This window comes from Magnolia sinica, chromosome 5, assembly GCF_029962835.1.
Source record: "Magnolia sinica isolate HGM2019 chromosome 5, MsV1, whole genome shotgun sequence".
NCBI classification, from domain to species: Eukaryota; Viridiplantae; Streptophyta; class Magnoliopsida; order Magnoliales; family Magnoliaceae; genus Magnolia; species Magnolia sinica.
The window spans coordinates 3,798,610-3,817,956 of NC_080577.1; the positions used below are offsets into that span (position 1 = coordinate 3,798,610).

The 19,347-nt window shown below is 41.0% G+C and overlaps 1 protein-coding gene across 1 annotated transcript; it reads left to right on the forward strand.

Moving 5' to 3' along the window:
• The first annotated feature begins 246 nt into the window (after window positions 1-246).
• On the forward strand, window positions 247-17,370 carry LOC131245163 (uncharacterized). The gene is made up of 6 exons (XM_058244431.1): window positions 247-581; window positions 677-1,371; window positions 12,126-12,930; window positions 13,965-15,438; window positions 15,544-15,627; window positions 16,898-17,370. Exons 2-6 carry the CDS (start codon window positions 684-686, stop codon window positions 17,318-17,320), a joined length of 3,474 nt encoding a protein of 1,157 aa, XP_058100414.1. The 5' UTR covers window positions 247-581; window positions 677-683; the 3' UTR covers window positions 17,321-17,370.
• Window positions 17,371-19,347: the final 1,977 nt, after the last annotated feature.

Sequence of the window (19,347 nt, forward strand, 5' to 3'; positions counted from 1 at the left end):
TAGAGTGGAGCCAGGAATTCAAACCTATCAAGGAATCCATCCATCTGATTTCACTGGTTGAATTTGGACCAGAGACCGTTCATTTTCAACCATCCATCTAATAGCAACCATTTGGATGGTGGGCACCAAAGCATTTTTACGTCCTTCGGAGCCTGCGATTCGAGCGGTCTGATGAACGGTGCTGGGGCACGAACTTGAAAGTTGTGAGCCAACCACCACTTACAAATTCTGCAGTAATTCGGGGAAAAGAAAGGGGTATTTCCGTCAATTTACAGCTATTATCCGCGATTCCCCAAGAGACGCGTTGGAGTCACATTAATTTCTCAAAACAGAGGGTCCTTGGTTTCTTTCTCTTCTCGACCCTCCTCATTGCTGCAGACATCTCTCTCTCTCTCTCTCAGAGATATTCCGGCGAGTCTCCGATGGTTTCGCTTCACCACCACCGCAGGATCCAAAGCAAAAAAGAGAAAAATCTCTTCGTTCCGTCTCCCGACGATCTCGCCGTCAGATTCCGGTGAATCTCCGATCAATCTCCGTAATTTAGTACCAGCGTCAGTCTCCAGATTCGTTTTCTCCCAAAGGTTAGAATCGGAAACATTTCTTCTTTCTCCATCTCCGGAATTAGGGTTTCGAGCTTGATTTCTCTCTCCCTCCCTCTCTCTCTCTCTATTTATAGTATCATCATGCCGCGGAGCTCTCGACACAAGAAGCAGCACAAGCACAGCTCCAGGGATTTCAAGGAGCGTTCGGATTCCGAAGGAGAAGAGATCTCGAAAGAGAGGAAGGTGAAGGAAGATCCCGAAATTAGGGTTTCGCGGGACTCGGATTTGGCAGGGAAAAGGAAATCGCCATCACAACCTCGGCATGGCAAGGATCCGCCATCCGGAGATTATGGCTCTTCGAAGCGGCGCAAGGATAGGGCTGGTTCGCCTGTTGCGGCTGATCGGTGGAACGGCGGTGGGAATGAGCGAGACGAGGGTTCGTTCGGGGAGAAGGCGGGGGAAGGTGAGGGTTTGGGAGCGGAGTTGGAGAAAGTGCAGAAGTCGAAGGCGTCTGCTGATTCCAAGAGCAGGTCTAGCAGCAGACGGCATGAGATTTCAAGTGAAAGGAAAGAGGAGGCTTTTGTAGCAGAGAGCGATTCTAAGCGGAAGTCAGAGAAGGATTCAAGCTGGAAAGAGGCTCATCAAGGTAAGGAAGTGAATGAACGTGGCATTGAGAGGGATAGGAAGGTTGAAGATGCCAGACGGGAACGGTCGGTTGATGTCACGACAGGGACAGCTGACGGGTCTAGTGAAGTGAATAGGAAGCGAGAAAGAAAGATGGAAGGTTTGGACGAAGAGCAGAAGGCGAAACAAGAGGTAGAAATTACTGGTAAGGTAACTTAATGCTTTGTTGTTTTTTACCTTTTTTTTTTTTTTTTTTTAAAATTTTAAGTGTTAGGCTATTGTGTTATATATATATATATATATATATATATATATATATATATATATATATATATATATATATATATATATATATATATATATATATATGTTGCTCTCAAGATAAACTTAGCGAAGTTTGGAATTGGTGATACTGATATCGGAGAGTTCAATCATTCTCAATTTCAATGCAATGTCAATTAATTGCACCAGTTGGTTCATTGACATTGAAGATTTGGTGGAAGGCATAGTCAGAAAGAAAGGCCGGGCTACTTAATCAATCATCATGGATTGATTATATATATATATATATATATAGCTCTCAAGATAAACTTAGTGAAGTTTGGAATTCGTGATACTGATATCGGAGAGTTCAATCATTCTCAATTTCAATGCAATGTCAATTAATTGCACCAGTTGGTTCATTGACATTGAAGATTTGGTGGAAGGCATAGTCAGAAAGAAAGGCCGGGCTACTTAATCAATCGTCATGGATTTATCATCTAGTAGTCATTTATTAGTGGAAGATCCTTTTGGAGCTTTTCAAGTCAAGCCCTATATCCCTGCAAGTTAGTTTACCCTATAAATCAACGCTCATTAGGTTTAGTGCACCTCATATATTGGGACAGTTGGTAGATCTTTCCCTTTCAAAGAGATTGCCCCCCCCCCCAAAGATTTCTTGAAGAATCTAGAATTCTTAAAATCAGTATGTTTAAATTCAATTTTTTTTTAAAGGTTGCCATAAGTAAGCTTTGGCTTGTGCCTTGTGTTGTGATAAATTGAGTAGGATGATTGTGGCAAGGAGATTTTGATGGTTGACTTAAGTAGTGTGGAACTTCAATAGGTTATACCATTTCTCCTAGGAGGCACTTGGTTGCTACGTTAGATTCTGTGTGCATTATTTGCCCACGTGTGATTGCATGGGCAACAATGAAGAATTGTGTTTGGTTCGCTACAAAAGGTCGCAATATTGTATGATCGGCACTTTGTGGGAGTGTTGCTTTTATCTAATTCCGCGTGTGCACAACAATGAAGAATGATGTTTGGTTCACTATTCTTAAAGGTCTCAATGTTTCATGATCGGTACACTAGAGGGAATGTTCCTTTTATCTAATTCCTCTGAGATGCCTAACTTCCCTGGGCAAACTTCATTAGTTATTAATGTGTGAGGATAAGAAATACACAATACTGATTTCTTCCCTAAGCAACTGTTGGATGTATGATTGTGCTTGAAATGACCATTTGAATTGAAGAGGCAAGAGTGTGGTGCTTTGTTTGTCCTGTGACATGGATCACACACGTAATCGTTTTTTCTTTTCTTTTCTTTCAACATGCAATTTTCATTGCGTCAATGCCTTGTGGCTGCCAGGAGCATACTTCATAGCACATGCACAGGCAACCAATCTACCTTTCTCAACTAGACGACCTAGGGCGCAACCTGTGTTCAAAGACTCGACTGTTTGCACATGGCTTATGCTCATATGGTGTTCAAGGTAGCCTAATGCTAGATGCTTATGTCATAGAATTTGAAATTTACTTGGTTATTCTAAGTAGTGCTAGTATAATGTTGTAGCTTAGCTGGAGGATGATTTATCAGGAGTTAATTTCTCTTATGGGAAGGGCATGAGACGGCATAAGATTTTGGTTATGACTCTACCATGGTGAAGAATCATTGTCTTCTTGGCTTCCATAGATCATTGTCAAACCACATATGTAGTTCTGTGCGATCACATGTGCCTGTGTGCATATGCGGTTGCTCTTTTTTTTTAAAAAAAATTTAAAAGAAAAATAAGGGGAAATTTTGAAAAAAAAAAAGTAGAAAAATATAAGAACTTGGGAGAAACTTCCCTAAGTTAATAGATAACTAATATAGTAATTTTACACATAAAATTATTTTGTGAGAAATAAAATCAATTAAAAAATGAATGAAGTACATCAAATTCAACATTCAACAATGTAGTTAAGTAACAAAACCATCAATAAGCTATTTATTGTACAAATACAATTTTGAAGTTACATCTTAATGTTTATTATTTATACACTATATCACTAACACTGCTTACAAGTTACAAGTTTCAAAATAAATAAATAATACTAATATTCTAAAATCTAAATAACTGAATGTTGCTTGAAGCATGAATCTTGAATCTTGATTTTCCAAGAGGGAAACTTCTATTCTTGAATGAGCTCCTTGCTTTAATCTTGTAGAGAAGTAGGAACTAGAAACTTGAATGTTGGAACTTGGTTGGAAGTAGGAAGTAGGAAGTATGTAAGAGGGAGCGAGGTTATAATTGCACTTGAAGTAAGAATGTAAGAGTAAAAGAGAGTTTTGGAGTGATAATGTTGCAAATGGAGGTGTGGATGCTTTTTTAAAGGGAAAAGATTGATTTTTTGCGCACAAAAAAAATAAATAAATGTGCCAACTGGTAGATATGCGATCACATATACTGTATGCGATCGCATATCATCACACATTTAGCATATGCATATCGCATATGCCATTCACATATGCGAATATGCGGTCGCATTTAACAACACTGAGTCGATGCATTGTTGTTTAGACTTGTGAGTACAAAAGGATCGCGTTTAGATTTACAGATTCATTTTTTGATCGAGTCAGGCCTTTCAAAACTTTTATCTCCGTTTGAGTCCCTGCATGTGCATTCTCTGAAGAAGTAACCTTGATATGATTTGTGTAAAAAGATGAACTCCTTCAGATGGTCATGAGGCTGGATGACATTAATACCTTGCAAGTCTTCTTTGTCATAGGGTGTGTAGTTGGATGATAAATAAGCATTTTCTCATTTTTTGAAGATCATCTGATGATGATGGGCGGATTGCTTTATGTGGGAGATCAGAATGGCGATGAGTGAATCATTCTGGTTTCTGGGGTCTTTGTTTTTTTTTTTTTTGTTTTTGCTGCATGGACACCAAGCACAAGATTCTCGCTGACAATTAATTGCGTCATTAAGTTTTCTGGTTACTGATAAATGTGTATCATATTACAAAGCTGAGGATTTGGTAAATCACTTGCTCCTTCTGCCTCTTGCTTTTCTTGTGGTCCTTTTTTGTCAAAGGGGAGCACTCTCTAGAAATGTTCTCGACAACTATCTTTGGAGCCTATGGAAAGAAGAGCAAAATGATATTATTCAAACGGAAGGAGAAGGGATTTGCCCGCCTTTATTTATAGGATTCCAATTGATTGCAACTGATCTCCATAAGCATTTGAAATAGTGGTTGGGTGGGAAAAAGAGAGTTAGAACCCACTCCAAAACTTTAGAATTTGTTTCATCAATGTGCTTGAGAATAACTGATTCCTTGTGAGTCGTGGATGTTCTTATCTCTTGAGGAGATCTCAGTCTAGGTTTAGATTGTATGGCTTTTTAGATAGCTGTAGTTAGATTTCAGTTCTTCTCTGGCTAAAGCGATCTATTAATCAATACTCGAACAGTATGGACAACCAAACAGAGACGATCATGTTAAGCTTGGAGCACTTGTTTGTACTGAGAAGATAGAAGGAATGATGGTTGAAACTTGAAATGTGAGAAATTTTTTTTTTTTTTTTTTTTTGAAAGGTAAGAAATTTACTAGAGCAGAAAACAAGATACAAGAAGACAGTAAAAGAAAGTTTTTTTTTTTTCATAAAAAAAAAACCAAAAAAAAGGAGCACCAAAGCACCCCCTAGAAACTGTACAGTGGGGGCAACCCAAAAAACTAGAAAGAAAGGCAAAGAAAAAAAAAACAACACTCCAACCCCACAGCTGGAAGAGAACCCGAATATACTTAGGAGCCCAATCCCGAAAACAGACTAGGACTCTAGAGGAGACACCCGCCGAAGATACACTTCTATTCTTGAAGCATCGGTTGTTTATCTCTGCCCAAATCGACCAACAAACATCCGGCAATAGGATTCTCTATTTCTTCCCTAACGTGGCTCCCGGGTCAGCGTGCCACATGCAAAAGAGGTTGTCCACTGATTTTGGCATTATCCACGAAAATCCAACCAATCTGAGGGCTCCCCACCAGACAGTTAGAGAGAAAGGACAGTGTATAAAGAGATGGTCCACATTTTCCTTGCTATTAAGGCATAGAAGGCACGTATTGGGGAGCACCATCCCTCTCTTCTTCAGATTGTTGACAGTAAGAATTCTATTCTTTTCTAGCAGCCAGCCAAAAGCTGCCACCTTCGGCAGAGCACCATACTTCCAAATCATTCTTGTATGACAGCAACTATTCTGATCAAGAGAGAAGTTTTTATCAACCAGTTTGGTTATAGAGCCAAATGATGATGGTGAGAGTTGTTATTTCTGGGGGAGTTCTCAATCCCGTGAGTAGTTAATCCTGGATTTTGTTACTCTTTGTATTTGATAAATATGTTGTTTTGGAGGACTATGCTAAGTCATTGGAGCGACTTCATAATATGCATACTTCCCCGGCTTCTTAGGATTCCTTGGTATTGAATGCTTCTTTGTTCAAAAAAATTAGGGTTAAGGGCTTCATAATATTCGTCCTTCCCTAATCTTTCAAAAAAAATATATATATAAAAAAAATCATCCTTCCCCGGCCTCTAAGGATTCCTTGGTATTGAACGCTTCTCTCTTTGAAAAATTTACGGTTAAGTCTTTCTACGTGATACTTTGGGTTTCATTGAATGCAAGAAGACATGAGTTTTTCCACATTTTTTGGTTCTATAGTGCTCCTCCTAAGGTGGCATCTTTCGTTCAGTTTGTTGGAAGGAAGCGCGTCATAACCATGGACAATCTTTAGAAGATGTCCATAATTCTCCTGAATATGGAAAGGTGTAGCTAGGTTTGCCCTTTTGATCTTCGAGAGAATTCTCCCTAATATAAGGGATCTATCGCTCTTCAATGAGGCCTTATAGGCAAGTGGGTTTGGAGATTCAGTAACGAAAGAGAGTTTGCGGCAACAAATCATCTCTGCAAAATATGGGCTTTCACCTCAAGGTTGGTGGACAAAGTCTTCTTCTCTCTACCGATCTTCTTTCATTTGGAAAGGTATAGCTAGGTCTGCCTCTTTGATCTTTGAGAGAATTTCCTTCTCTCTTGGAAATGAGCACAAAATCAAATTCTAGCTTGATTTGTGGTGTGGAGACCAATCTTTGGCTGAATCTTTTCCCGCTCTTTTCGCTATCTCTTCTAATAAGGATGTTTTGGTCAAAGATTGTTTCATCTCTATGAGAGGGGGAGGTATCCGGCTTCCCCCTTTTTGTAGTAACTTATTGGATTATGAGATCGAGGACCTTACTCTTCTCCTTTTGCGGGTGCAGATCTTTCAGCACTCTCTTGATGTAGAAGATTCGATGCGATGGAGACCTTTAGCTTCTGTATCCTTCTGCAAATCCCTCGTGGCGGTTTCTTCTACTTCATTTCCTGCCCTTATTGCCCCTCTATGGAACATTGAAGTTCTCCCTAAAGTGGCAACTTTCAGATGGTTGGTGGGAACAAGCAGAGTCCTAACGATCGATAACCTTAAAAAATAAGGAATGTGCATCCACATCGTTTGTCTTCTATGTTGCTAGTATGAAGAAACTGTAGATCACGTTTTCATCCATTGTCCTTTCTAATGCAGGACAATTAACCACTTGCTCTTAAAGCTCGAACTGATAGAACATGGTGAATCAATCCCTTTATCTCATAACCCAAGCCCCACATCTCATGGGTTAGGACCTTTGCGGAACCCCCCTTGTGGACCCCACTTCACATGAGCCACTCGCCTCACACGAGCCACCCAACTCACATGGGCTGCCCACCCCGAGTGTGCCCCTGCATCCCACAGGCCACCCTACTCAAGCCCGGTGTGAAAATGCCATGCATTACTTTGTCTTCTGATATCTGATGGTGCATTTTTAGACTTTCTAGGGTTGCTTGGGTTATGCCTTCCTCTATGGAGGATCTTCGTTGCAGTTGGCATGCAGAGCCAAGAGGAGTGCCGGGAAAAAGAAAGTGGGGGATAATCTTCCTTGCTGTTATGTGAGCAATTTGGTCGGAAAGAAACAACTGTTGTTTCAGAAATCTCTCTGTTGCAGTGGCTGGTGTTTTCCCTCGGGTCCTTATCATGTTTCAGGACTAGGCTTCGTAGTGTCTTTGGTGCTTCTTGGGTTTCTTTTGTTAGGGGACAAATTTTGTATATTTTTAGGGGTTTTTGGGTTTTTTCCTATTTTGTTTTAGTTCTTTTTTTTTGTTGTTTTTCCTTTTTTGTTCTAGTTTGTTCCTATTCCTCTCTTTTTGCCATAAAATTTCACCTTTCAAAAAAATAATTCTCCCAAATATTTGTCTTCTATGCATGAGCAAGGTAGAGTCGATTAATCATTTATTCGTACATTGCTCCTTTGCGTGTCAAGTCAAGTGTGGATCACTTTTCTAAAGATCTTTGGTGCTGACTAGGTGATGCCACAATTGCTATGGATGTGGCACGGCCGCACGGTGTGTGCTTGTTGAGGAGAGGCTAGCATCTTGGTGATTAATCATATTTGGGGGGAATGCAATAGGCTGTGCTTCCTTAACAAATAGGGTTTATGGGAAGAAGTAGCGTGGAAATCTAACAGGGACATAATAGAATGGGTATCTAGAATTAAGCATATCAATGTTCTTGATGTTTCATCCATGCTTGGGATGTGATGTTGAATCACTCTTGGGATGCATTCTTTTTTGTATTCTTTGCTGTCTTGATATTTGTTAAGCAGCCTTTAAATAAAATATGCTCGTTGTTCTTCCAAAAAAAATGTTATTTCGTCAACATCATGGACCAGGAGTCATGAATCCTAGAGGTTGTAAATTTGTTGTTTGGTTGACCGATACAAAAAAAGCAAAAGAAAGAAGAAAAAGAAAAGTACTACTAGAAAACCCAAAGTTACCCAAAAAAGGGGAACTTTTGATGGGTGATTGGACATTGGCCAGAAGTAGGTTGCACAACACTTTGATGAGGAGCTGGCAATCCCTACTTTTGGGGCTTCAGGATGGTAGGTGGACTCATGAATCCAGAGATTTCCAATCCCTGGAGGCCCCAGATGGTGGATGCAAAGAAATTCCTTGGATTACCAAATGCAAGGATCCAAATGTCCCTAATGGTGTTTATGTTAAACTTTATAGGGCTTCATTGCTATTCCAAGACAAATGGGATCTAAGGCATACAAAACCTGATTGCAATTTGGAGATCCTCGGGTAATGGTGGGGCTGCCTTCTTGGTGCCTCCTTGTAGTCTTCTTGTATTGTTCTTTTTCATTTAATGAAATTCTTGTTATCTTTCAAAAAAAGGCATATAAAACCTCAATATATGTTCGAATGATAATTTTAGAAGGAAAAAAAATTGGACTGAAGTTTGAACTTGGTCTCCTGAGGTTCATTTGCATCACCTTTTGCTTACTTTGACTTCTAAACTTCTGCTTATTTATGTTGAGAAGCGCCCAACACCATTATGCACAAATGAATCAATTAATGCTGCTTATTTATGTTGAGAAGCGCCCAGAATTAATCAGTGAAGTGTGCAAGAGATAGAGCATGGGTTCAATCATGGCATTTTGAATTTTTTGGAAAGAGATCGGGAGGTTGATATGTTAATGCACAGACAGAATCAGGTCGACACGGATTAGATGATCATCTCATTAGGATGTTGGGAAGAAGCACCTGAAAATCAACTACTGTGTGACAGTGCTAGAGCACAAAGGTTCAGTCATACCTTTCGGTAAAAAAAAAAAAAAAAAAACCAAGGTTCTGCCATGGATTTTCAGAAGAAGAGGTTTATATGTCAAGAAAGAACCAGACAAACATGATAGAAGGTAGTCTCATGGGAATGCTGGAAAGTAAGTTATTCTAGGATGCAACTTGAAGTGCTTATCAATAGTTTGGAGATCACTAAGTAGTTATTGAAATGGTAGGGTTTTTTGAAAGAGTGGAAGGGTAAATTTGTTGCCACTTACCATGAAGAAGAATGGATATGCTAGTTTTGGTTGGAAGCCAATCCAAGCTAAGAGACAGCAGTTGGAAAAGAAAGATCAATTCGTGGTAGAAGACGAAAATGAAGGTTCCATGAAAATTTCCCTTTCTTTTTTTACAAACAAACCACACTCCATTGGCTACACTGGCTCCATAAGCAGGTCAATGCATGCCAAGGGAAAGATGCTTTATATATATATATATATAATGGTACTCGAATCAATAGGAGTTGATATGAAGTAGTTATTTCAATAGAAGTCATCCAATAGGAGTTTGTATTGGAATAGTCTCCCTTTGAATACTTTCCTTAGGAAGGTCCCTTGAGTGTCGTGGTTGGGTGCCCATCAATGTTGAATTGAGAAATCAAGCTCGCTTTTCTCAATGTAAAGGAATCTAATCATCTCCTCAGTTGCAACAGGCCATGAAACAATTCGTCACTTGGTCTATTCTTTCAAGATCTGATAAATCTGCATCCTCTTTGGAGAGTAAATGATACATAAACCTCTAGATTCCCCCTTTGAGACAACCTTTTCATTGGATGTCGGTGGGATTATTGTGAACTGCAAACTAAATGAAGCTCGATGGGGGTGAACTTCAAGGATTTGTGAGCATGTGAATGGAGAAGGTTTGGTCAAATAATTTAAATGCGTGGCTGGATGATGTGAGCATGTGCCTCCAACAACAGGAGATGTTTCCTGACAGCATTGAAGGGCAATATAGTCCCCTTTCTTATTTCATTCACCCACGCAAAAGATTATTGGGCATATTTCAAACTTTATTTATGGATGGCTGTTTGTGGATTTATTAGTTGTTTGAGAAATAACAGTGAGGGTGTTTTAGTAATCTAAGTTATATTTGGTTTAAACTTTATAAAATCTCTTTTGGATATTGAACTAAGGTTTGGGGCCTACAGCTGATTCCATTGTAGGATTCAAGAGTCAATTTTGGTATCAGATTCAACCATGGCCAAAATCAACTACTGATTTTTAAAAAAACCAATTCTCAACATTTGCCAAGTTGATTATTATTCAACCAACAAGTTTTGAGAGTTGGTCCCAGCCTCCCAGGATGATTATAAAGGCAACCTAGGCAAGCGGTTATGTCCCATCAGAATAAACTAGTCTTATGTGATGACCAATACAGATATATACTGTAATTACCCAATCTTTGCCATGCAGGTAAATATAGGACGACCCTTATTGATGGTATATGGGTACTGTAATAACCCAGTCTTTGCAGTGCAGGGAAGCATTAGTGAAAATATAGGACTGCCTGCACGCTGAGTCTATGACTCAGCATGCTTGTAGTGCAGGGAAGCATCCGTCAAAATATAGGACTACACTTGTTGATGGTATACGAGTTGCCTGTTGCATAAGCAACCTGTATCATGGACAACTGAAAGCTAGTCAAGTCTGCTGGTCCACTAACTGAGGAGAGAGATCCGAATAAAGGGGGATTAAACGAGGATCCCAGAACTGACTCAGTGTGCTTGTCTAGCACATCAATTGTTCACAAATTCTCCTTGGTGGTTAGGGTAGTCTGTGGGTGTTCACTGTGTTGGCATGCGATGCATGTTGGTAATAATGCATTGGTGGGTTCCTTGGAATATTTTGCTGCCAAGGGGTCGGGCATGACCTTTCACGCGCATGTGTGCTTCATGTCTAGCAGTTTGCCTGTCAACTGCCCCTCCATGGCCCTTCTTTGCTTGCTCCCCACCTTTGGTGTGCATATGATAGTTGAACTGTGAGTCAATAGTGGGTGGGACAGTATTGGCATGTGAATTGTGTGAGTAGGAAATGAAAGAATCTGTAGTGATTAATGAAAAAAATATTGCAGAATCAAAAGTTGCTCTAGTCTATCGTCAGATGAATGAACCACCGGGAGCTCGTATGAGAGTTGGTTTGACTGCCCTAACCATGTTAGAATATTTCCAGGATGTTAATGAACAAGACGTACTTCTATTTATAGCCTGTACCTTGGTAGGTTCCAAGACCTCGGATGGGCAGCTAATTTAAAACTTCTGCCAATCTACCATTTAAAAACCAACCCTAAATTTCTGGGGGAGCTAAGTCGCTAAGATGATGATGATGAGTCTCTGTGTGTATGCTTCTGCTTGTTCGAGGGCAATTGCTGAATTTTTTTTATTTTTTATTTTTTATTTTGAAGTTAATTTTTGTTATTGTAAGCTACTATTGTCTTTTGTTATGGTGATTGTCGCTGAAGCAACTACTGCCATTTTCACTGAAGCTACCACTCTCTCTCTCTCCCCTTTAAGTTTCATCTCTCTCTCTCTCTGACACACACACAACCGCCCACCCTCCTTACATCACCAATGTCTATTTGTAACATGACTTACGTGCTTCAAATGTTTGTTTTTTGGAGGCCCGTTTCTCATATATCCATGATGGAAAGGGCCTTGCATCTTCTCTGCTTCATTATCTCGTTAGCATGTCAACAATGTCGGCCCGAGAAATGATCATATGATGATTTGTGATTTTGTAAAAAACTTCTCCTGTTTTTTCCCCCTGAAAATTGGCCAACCGATTCTGTAACTGTACCTTACAAAATTGAACCTGATGAAACTTATGGTACTTGAAGGATTGACTCCTTTGAGAACTGAGAAGTGTCGTCCCTAACTATTTCTAGGAAGTTGCACAGTGATAAATGCCGAACGCAGTCTTTGAGGTTTTCTGCTTTTCTTGCTGTAGTTTCAGATCCCATCTTTATCTAATAATCATTCTGTATGCAGAATGGCAAATGCAAGATGAGGTGCGCAATCCTGAATTGGAGAAAGAATTGGAGAAGCGGATTAGGAGGAGGAGAGATGGCTCTGATGATAGGGATAAAAAGCAAGAGGACAATAGAGATGGTGATGATACAAAATTATCTTCCAGGGATGATCGCATAAAAAATGGTAGATATAAAGATGAAAGGCATAAAGATGCAAGATACAGCGAACATAGAGATGAAAGGCATAGAGATGAGAGGCATAAAGATGGAAGATACAGCGAATATAGAGATGAAAGGCATAAAGATGGAAGATACAGTGAATATAAAGATGAAAGGCATAAAGATGGAAGATACAGCGATAAGTACCGTGAAGACCCTGACAAGGATCATAGATACCGAGATGATAAACTCAGAGAGGAACACTCTTCTCGAGATCGTACCAGCAAGAGGTCTGACAGTAAACATTTCAGGGATGAAAATAAACCTTCAGAAAATCGTCACAAGAAAACTAAGCCTCAGGATAGTGATCATGATGGTAGCCCATATGTTGATGACCGAAGCATCGGAAACAAAGATAGCAGAGGAAGGAAAAGGTTGTCTGATGATAATGAGGATCATCACAGTGATCTTAAGTCCCATAGTACCAAAGAACATCGTATTGATGTTGAGAAAAATGCACTGAGAAGTAGTAGAGTCGATTCCCATTCTGAGAGGGGAAGGTCTGAATCGCATTATCGCCATTCAGATGTTGCCGATTCTGCAAGCAACAGCCGACTTAAGAGTTCCCCCGGCTCCAATGCTCCCATTGTCAAAGATCAATCCCGGTATTTGTTCTCTCTCTCTCTCTCTCTCTCTCTCTCTGGCTGGCAATCACTGGTTCATTCATCGTTTCCACAATCAAAATTTAACAGAAATGGTGCTGTTATCATTTGTAATGAATAACTATAGGAAGATTTTGTTTGTCAAGGGAATTTCCTTCACAGCAAAATCTTTCTTCTCCTTCTTCATCTTATTTGACTTTTATGTTGCCTGGAAATAAGGTTTATGCACCTTTCAGTATAATTGTAGAATATTGCTCTTACCTTTGTGACTTTTAATAGGGATATGGTGCCTTATTCTTGTCATGTTTATCAAGGGAATTTCCTTCACAGTAAAATCAACATCCAGCAAGTTCATTAAGTTTACTTGGCATGATAGAGAAAATATGGCCACAAGTGTGGTATTTTTGTTGCAACCTGTAGTCGCATTTAGCATTCAGTGAGTTGACCTGCAACTCAGTTGAATATACTCTGATCTGTGCTCTTCTCAGTGGTGACTTGCAGAAATTCATTGATCATGTACATGTAGGTTTTCTCAGAAACTTGCTGTGTCAACTGGTTGTCTTGGCCACTTTATAGGAACCTTGTGAGTTTTTGAAAGTGTCCAGTTCTTAAATGTGAAAGCTAAGTGTCTACAGCCCTTCTTTCTCACAGGAACTTGACATGTCACCACAAGCAACAAAAGTAGCAAGTGATATGCTTATTGTCATCATGCCCTATATGTGCCTGTCTTCATCTTGAACCTATCATAATATTGCAATCTGTTGATTGTTTTCCAACTGAGTGCCAGTACCATTGCAACATCAATGTCTCTATGAGGCCAAGTGCCTACCTCTCTATGAAGTAGCTTAGAATTTCTGTACAAGTGATGATTCATTCTGGAGAGAGATGAATAGTTGAATTCTCTTAGCTCATTTGTTTCATGTTAGGATGATTGATATATCCATATATAGTAAGTATGGCAGTCAATAAGCCACTAAAATTTTATCTCATCTCTAACCATTGATGTGTACGGTTTTCTTTTATCTGTCCTTCTTCAGCCATGGCTCAAAGCAAGTGGACTCTACATATAGAGATTCATTGTCCAAAGAAAGGATGCCTGATACAGCTTCTACAAGAGAGCTTGCTAGTGTTATCAGAGAACCCGAGAGAGTGTATGAGCCGCACTCCATGGAGAAGCCCAAACAAAAGGACGACATCCACTTGGATGAATTACCATTGAAAAATGCTGCCACTTCCCAATCAGAAAGGTCCCCAAACTTGGATAATGAGGCCTCACCCATTCGGTTAAGGGAAAAGTCCCCTTCGTCAACAAGTGGCGACAGGCGACATTCAGGCAGAAGTGTGAGGCGAAGTCTTGACGTGGAAGAAATTGGACGGAAGAGCAGCGGTTCTATGGATGTGGAAGAAACTGGACGGAAGAGCATCAGTTCCAAGGATGGCAGGGATAATTCTGTCAGTGATGATAGAGGCCGGGAGTTGCATTTGGACAAGCCAGCTATAGATGAGTTTTCTCCAGAACTGCTCAGCAACGAACCGCCAACACTTGGTTCATCATCTTTTAATAGAACTGGTCAGCTCCATAGCAATTCAGCAAGTCTTCTTCCTCCACCTCCACCTTCATCTTTTAGGCACGGGATTGAGAGCCCTTCAGTATTGGGCTCGTTGGAAGATGACGCTAGAGGTCAGACAAGTGACCGCAAGGCCGGGAGTCGTTACAAAAGGACTGGGGATCCCAATATGGGGAGAGCGCAGGGGAATGCTTGGAAGGGTGTTGCAAACTGGCCTTCATCAGTGACAAATGGCTTCATTCCATTCCAACATGGGCCACCTCCTGCATTTCATGCAATGGTTCAGCAGTTTCCTACTGCACCTCTGTTTGGTGTCAGACCATCCATGGAATTGAGTCATGCAGGGGTTTCTTATCACATGCATGATACTGCTGGCCATGCCCGTCCATATGGGTGGCGGAATCCAGTGGACGATCACTTGCATGGATGGGATGGAACCAATGGTGTCTTTGGAGACGAATCTAATATCTATGGTAGGCCAGACTGGGATCAGAGTAGACACTTGATGAGCAGTCGAGGGTGGGAGATGAGTGCAGATCCGTGGAAAGGACAAAATGGAAGTATAAATATGGAGTTCCAGGCACCCCAGAAGGAGCAGGATAACTCGGCACGTATCCTGGCAGATGAAACTTGGAATGGACAGTCAAGCCAACGATCCCGGAGTGAAAGGAACCGACCAGAACATCTCCCAGCCATAAGCACTCCGATCAAACAATTTGATGGTCTCGCTTCAGCAAAGGATTCCATTGAAGCTCCTCCAGAATTTGTCCACAAAAAGACAACTGAAACTTCCAAATTATCAACCGATAGTAGTGCGCCTTTTTATCGTATTTATCTTTCTAAGCTTGATATCTCGGTAGATCTTGCCCATCCAGACTGCCTGAGATTATTGGAAATGGAAGGAGAAACAACTGATGAAATCAATTCTAATGCATTCCTGGAGGTATGTATAAACATTGATACCTTGTGCAAATATTCTGAAGGAATCTGTTCCACTATTTCCTGATTGCCGACTAGACTAATCAGCTTTTTTCTTCTTGTGTGACAGGAGGACACAAAGGTAGGTGGAAAGAGCTTGGATCACAGTCTGAGGGATTCTCTTTTTCCTGCAATAACAGAAACTGTTTTTCAGGTAACTTCATGGCGAAGGGTGAACATCGTAAATTTAACATGCTTCTTGCATAAAATGCTATGTATGAGAATGCCTTGTTGGGTTACCATGTTGGTGAGCTGCTGTTGAGTTTTGAAAATGTGCCCTTTTGAGCGCTCCCTCCCTCTTGAGATCTTGATCTCGAGCAAGCAAGCAAGCGATTGCATCTCTCTGTACTTGAAAGTCAATCGAGTTGGCTAGACTTAGGGCTCACCAGAAACTCGCAACGACTCAATAATCATTTTAATTGTAAAATGTAGTATATAGCTTAAATATAAAATTAGTCTTCTTTTTTTTTTTTTTGGAAAGATAAATTTATTGTGATTATCGTAGTCATGTCCCAACTATTTGGGGTTCATAAAGCCAATAATCAAGATTTGAAATAGGAATTGACATGGTTGCTTGGGAAGAAGTTCGACAGCCACCTGACCCACCCGACATCGACACTCCATCCAGGCTGAGGACCAGCTGTTACATTGCTACCAGTTGGAATTTCCATGAATCTAGAAATTAATATAAATATTTATATTCATATTTTTATAAAATGTAAAAATTAGTAAAAATGTTGAAAATAAGTTTAAGAAAACCCAGGAAAAAAAATCAATTCGACTCAAAAAAAAAAAAAAAACATAAAGTAGATGGAGATGAGTTCTCATTGAGTCTACATGAATTACAGTGGTCGAGTTGACTCGAACAGTCTTTTAACGATATGATTTAAGCCAAAAGATTGTGATTGTAAGTGGTGAGTTTCTGAGTTTTAACATTGTAAATGGACCAGATTTTGCCCTCTTCTGGCAGAAATGTGTAATTCACTTGAGCACTTAGCATGATGGGGGACGGTTTAGTTAAACTTGTTAAAAGTGCATGCATAGACTGAATACCCATCTATTGTGGACAAAGAAACAATATGGTTTGAAAGCATATTCCTCATTCTTGTTGTGCTCACATTCAAGTTATTCCAAAATGGTTACGTAATGGTAATGGTGGAACACCTTGCTCACATTCATTTTTTGTGAGAGTATGCATTAGCTGCATCTCCCACTACTGATTATTTGAACATTGATACTCCCGAGTTCTGCATTCCACTGGAAAATAAGTGGACGTGAATCATTCACTGATTATTTTGAACATTGATACTCATTGAGTTCTGTGTTTCCACTGGAAAATAAGTGGACATGCATCATACATACAGATATTGCTCTCCAATTGATGGGTAGTATGACATTGCTGATTTTCTGTTTCAAATGTGCAGAGATCCATGGCGCTTTACAAGAAGCAGATGGAAGAAAGGAATGTGAAGATCTGTACCTCATCATCTCTCGAGTCAAATCTGGAGGAAGTTACCCCAGCTTCTGATGAGGAGAAAGCAGAGTCGGCGGAGGAGAAAGCAGAGTCAGCGGAGGAGAAAACAGAGGCAGTGGAGGATCACTCTTTGGTAGCTGGCCATGCTTCACCTGCTATCAGCTCACCTATTGATGAGGAACAGAGAAATGGGACTAGCAATTCTGACAGTGATTTTTCTTTGGACGCTAACAAGCAACAGTCTGATGCTGTTTCTGGTTCCATTGTTTTGGCTGATGATGGGTCTCAGGGATGTGAGGCTTTGATGCCTGAGTCGGTTGAGTGTAGGGAAAATTTAAGTCGGATACATAATTCTCCTGAAAGTACACATTGAGACGATTTTATATTCCATCCTTTTTAAAATGCCGTTCTCATTCAAAATCATGGGCACTCATCTGTCTGCTGTTTTGATCCTGCATCATCTAAGTTTTTGTTCTTCCTGCCTGCTTTTCTTTTTCTTTCGATTTTCTTTTTTAATCTTCTTTCCCATCTGTCTGTAATTTCTTTTGAGAATTAGTAGTTTCAATTGGCTAGAAATGGAACCAGGAGAGATGGGCCTTTGGACCCACTTGTAGGAAATTTCTTTTTGTTTTTTTTTCCCCCTTCTTTTTGGTTAAGGGATGGTTGGGTTAAGCTTGAACATCCTGCTCTGAGGGCTCTTGACTATTAAGGCGGGCCCCAATGGTATGATTGACAGCCGTTCTGATTGGAAATGCTGGGCACAATATAAGGTATTGTTTCTCTTTTATCCAGTAATTTGCCTTTTGCACAATTTGGTTTGTTTAGCTTCTTTTGACAAGCCTGCCGTCTTATTTTTGCAGTGATTTGGTGGGAAGCATAGAGCGAGTCTTGGACAAGATGGATGCCCTGTCCAATTGGGTCCGCTATTTGCTTGGTAAGCCTGCTTTTAATCTATGTAATAATAAGAGCCTCACTAGGGATTGTGCAGACTCGAGTCCCACCTGCCGCATGTGTGGGAGGGATGCTGTGCCCGGCCTGGTTCCAACTAGTTTTGGCTAATTTGGGCTGGTGGTGCAATGTGGGGTAGTTGGGTTGGGTTGAAGGTCAACCTGAAGTCTGTACACAATCCCGAAATGACCCTAACCGACTGTGAATGCATGTGAGTGTATTCCTCACCCAACCCAACTCAACCAGAACCCATCCCAATTTCAAATCGGATGGGAGTTGTCCAATGCTAACCCAATCCAAGGACCCTGACAACCCGACCCATAATCTTTGTTGGGTTTGTTCGGTTTGGGTTGACCCGAACCCAAGCTGCGGCCTTAATTTGGGCTGAGGCTTAGGTCCGTGTGCTGTACGTGGGCGTGATTCCTAATCAGACTGAGCCTGGGTTTTGATATGCACAAGTCCCACACTTACAACTGTCCCAACCCAGCCCATCCTGTCACATACCTCCCAAGTCCCAACTTATTTAAAACTACTGAAATGGTTTACTCAACCATACAGCTGGCAATGTGCCTGGCCCGGATCACGTGAAATCAATATCTTGAATATGCCCGGCCCAGCCGGCTCACCTTAGTTAGCTCAAAATCTTGAACCAACCCCATTGCCAGCCCTGCTCGGCTGGCCATTGGTTTCAGAGTTTCAACCAATATGCATATGTAGCTGCAGGCCTGAGCCTGGAGCTTGGGCTTGGTATCTAACTCACAGTTCGGCGCAGATTGGGTACTACCCCCACCAGGACTTGGCTAGAGGCTGATGGTCCAGTCAGTGGATCTGTGGGGCCTATGGATATCCATATGTTTTATCTGTGCCATCCATCCATTTTGACTGATCATCTTAGGGCATGGACTCAAAAAGGAGGCAGATTGAAGGCTCAAATGGACCACACCACAAGAAGCAGTGGGGATTGGATTCCTACCGTTGAAAACTTCCAAGGCCCTGCCGCAGTGTTTATTTGCCATCCAACCTGTTCATAAGGTTGCATAGACATGTATGTGAGAAAACATAACCACCCCCTCCCTCAAAGAAGTTTTCAACGTTAAACCTCTCAATCCCGTTGCTTCTTGTGGTGTGGTCCACTTGAGCCTTCAATCTGCCTCTTTTTTGGGATCATGCCCTAAAATGACATGACGAAATGGATGGGCGGTGTGGATAAAATATATGCATCACGGTAGGCCTCTGACAGGACCGTCTGTCTCTAGCGCTGGTGAGGGTAGTGCCTAATCTGCGCCCCTCACAGGTGTGGTTCAGACAAGCGTGGGGCGGTCCCATTTACACACTCGTATCTGGTGTTTACGTCAGGCGCATGTCATGTCAGTGTGCACATCCGCGGGCGAGCGAGCCCCACCGTCTGTGTCCGGCTCAGAAATCATGCCGTCAGCATTCGATGTACAAAGG

Excerpts from the sequence above, each read along its gene's own strand:
- LOC131245163 (XM_058244431.1), top strand. The coding sequence starts at position 684 with ATGCCGCGGAGCTCTCGACACAAGAAGCAGCACAAGCACAGCTCCAGG. Across the intron at positions 12,931-13,964 it reads ATTGTCAAAGATCAATCCCG|CCATGGCTCAAAGCAAGTGG; the intron begins GTATTTGTTCTC and ends GTCCTTCTTCAG. Across the intron at positions 15,628-16,897 it reads TAACAGAAACTGTTTTTCAG|AGATCCATGGCGCTTTACAA; the intron begins GTAACTTCATGG and ends TCAAATGTGCAG.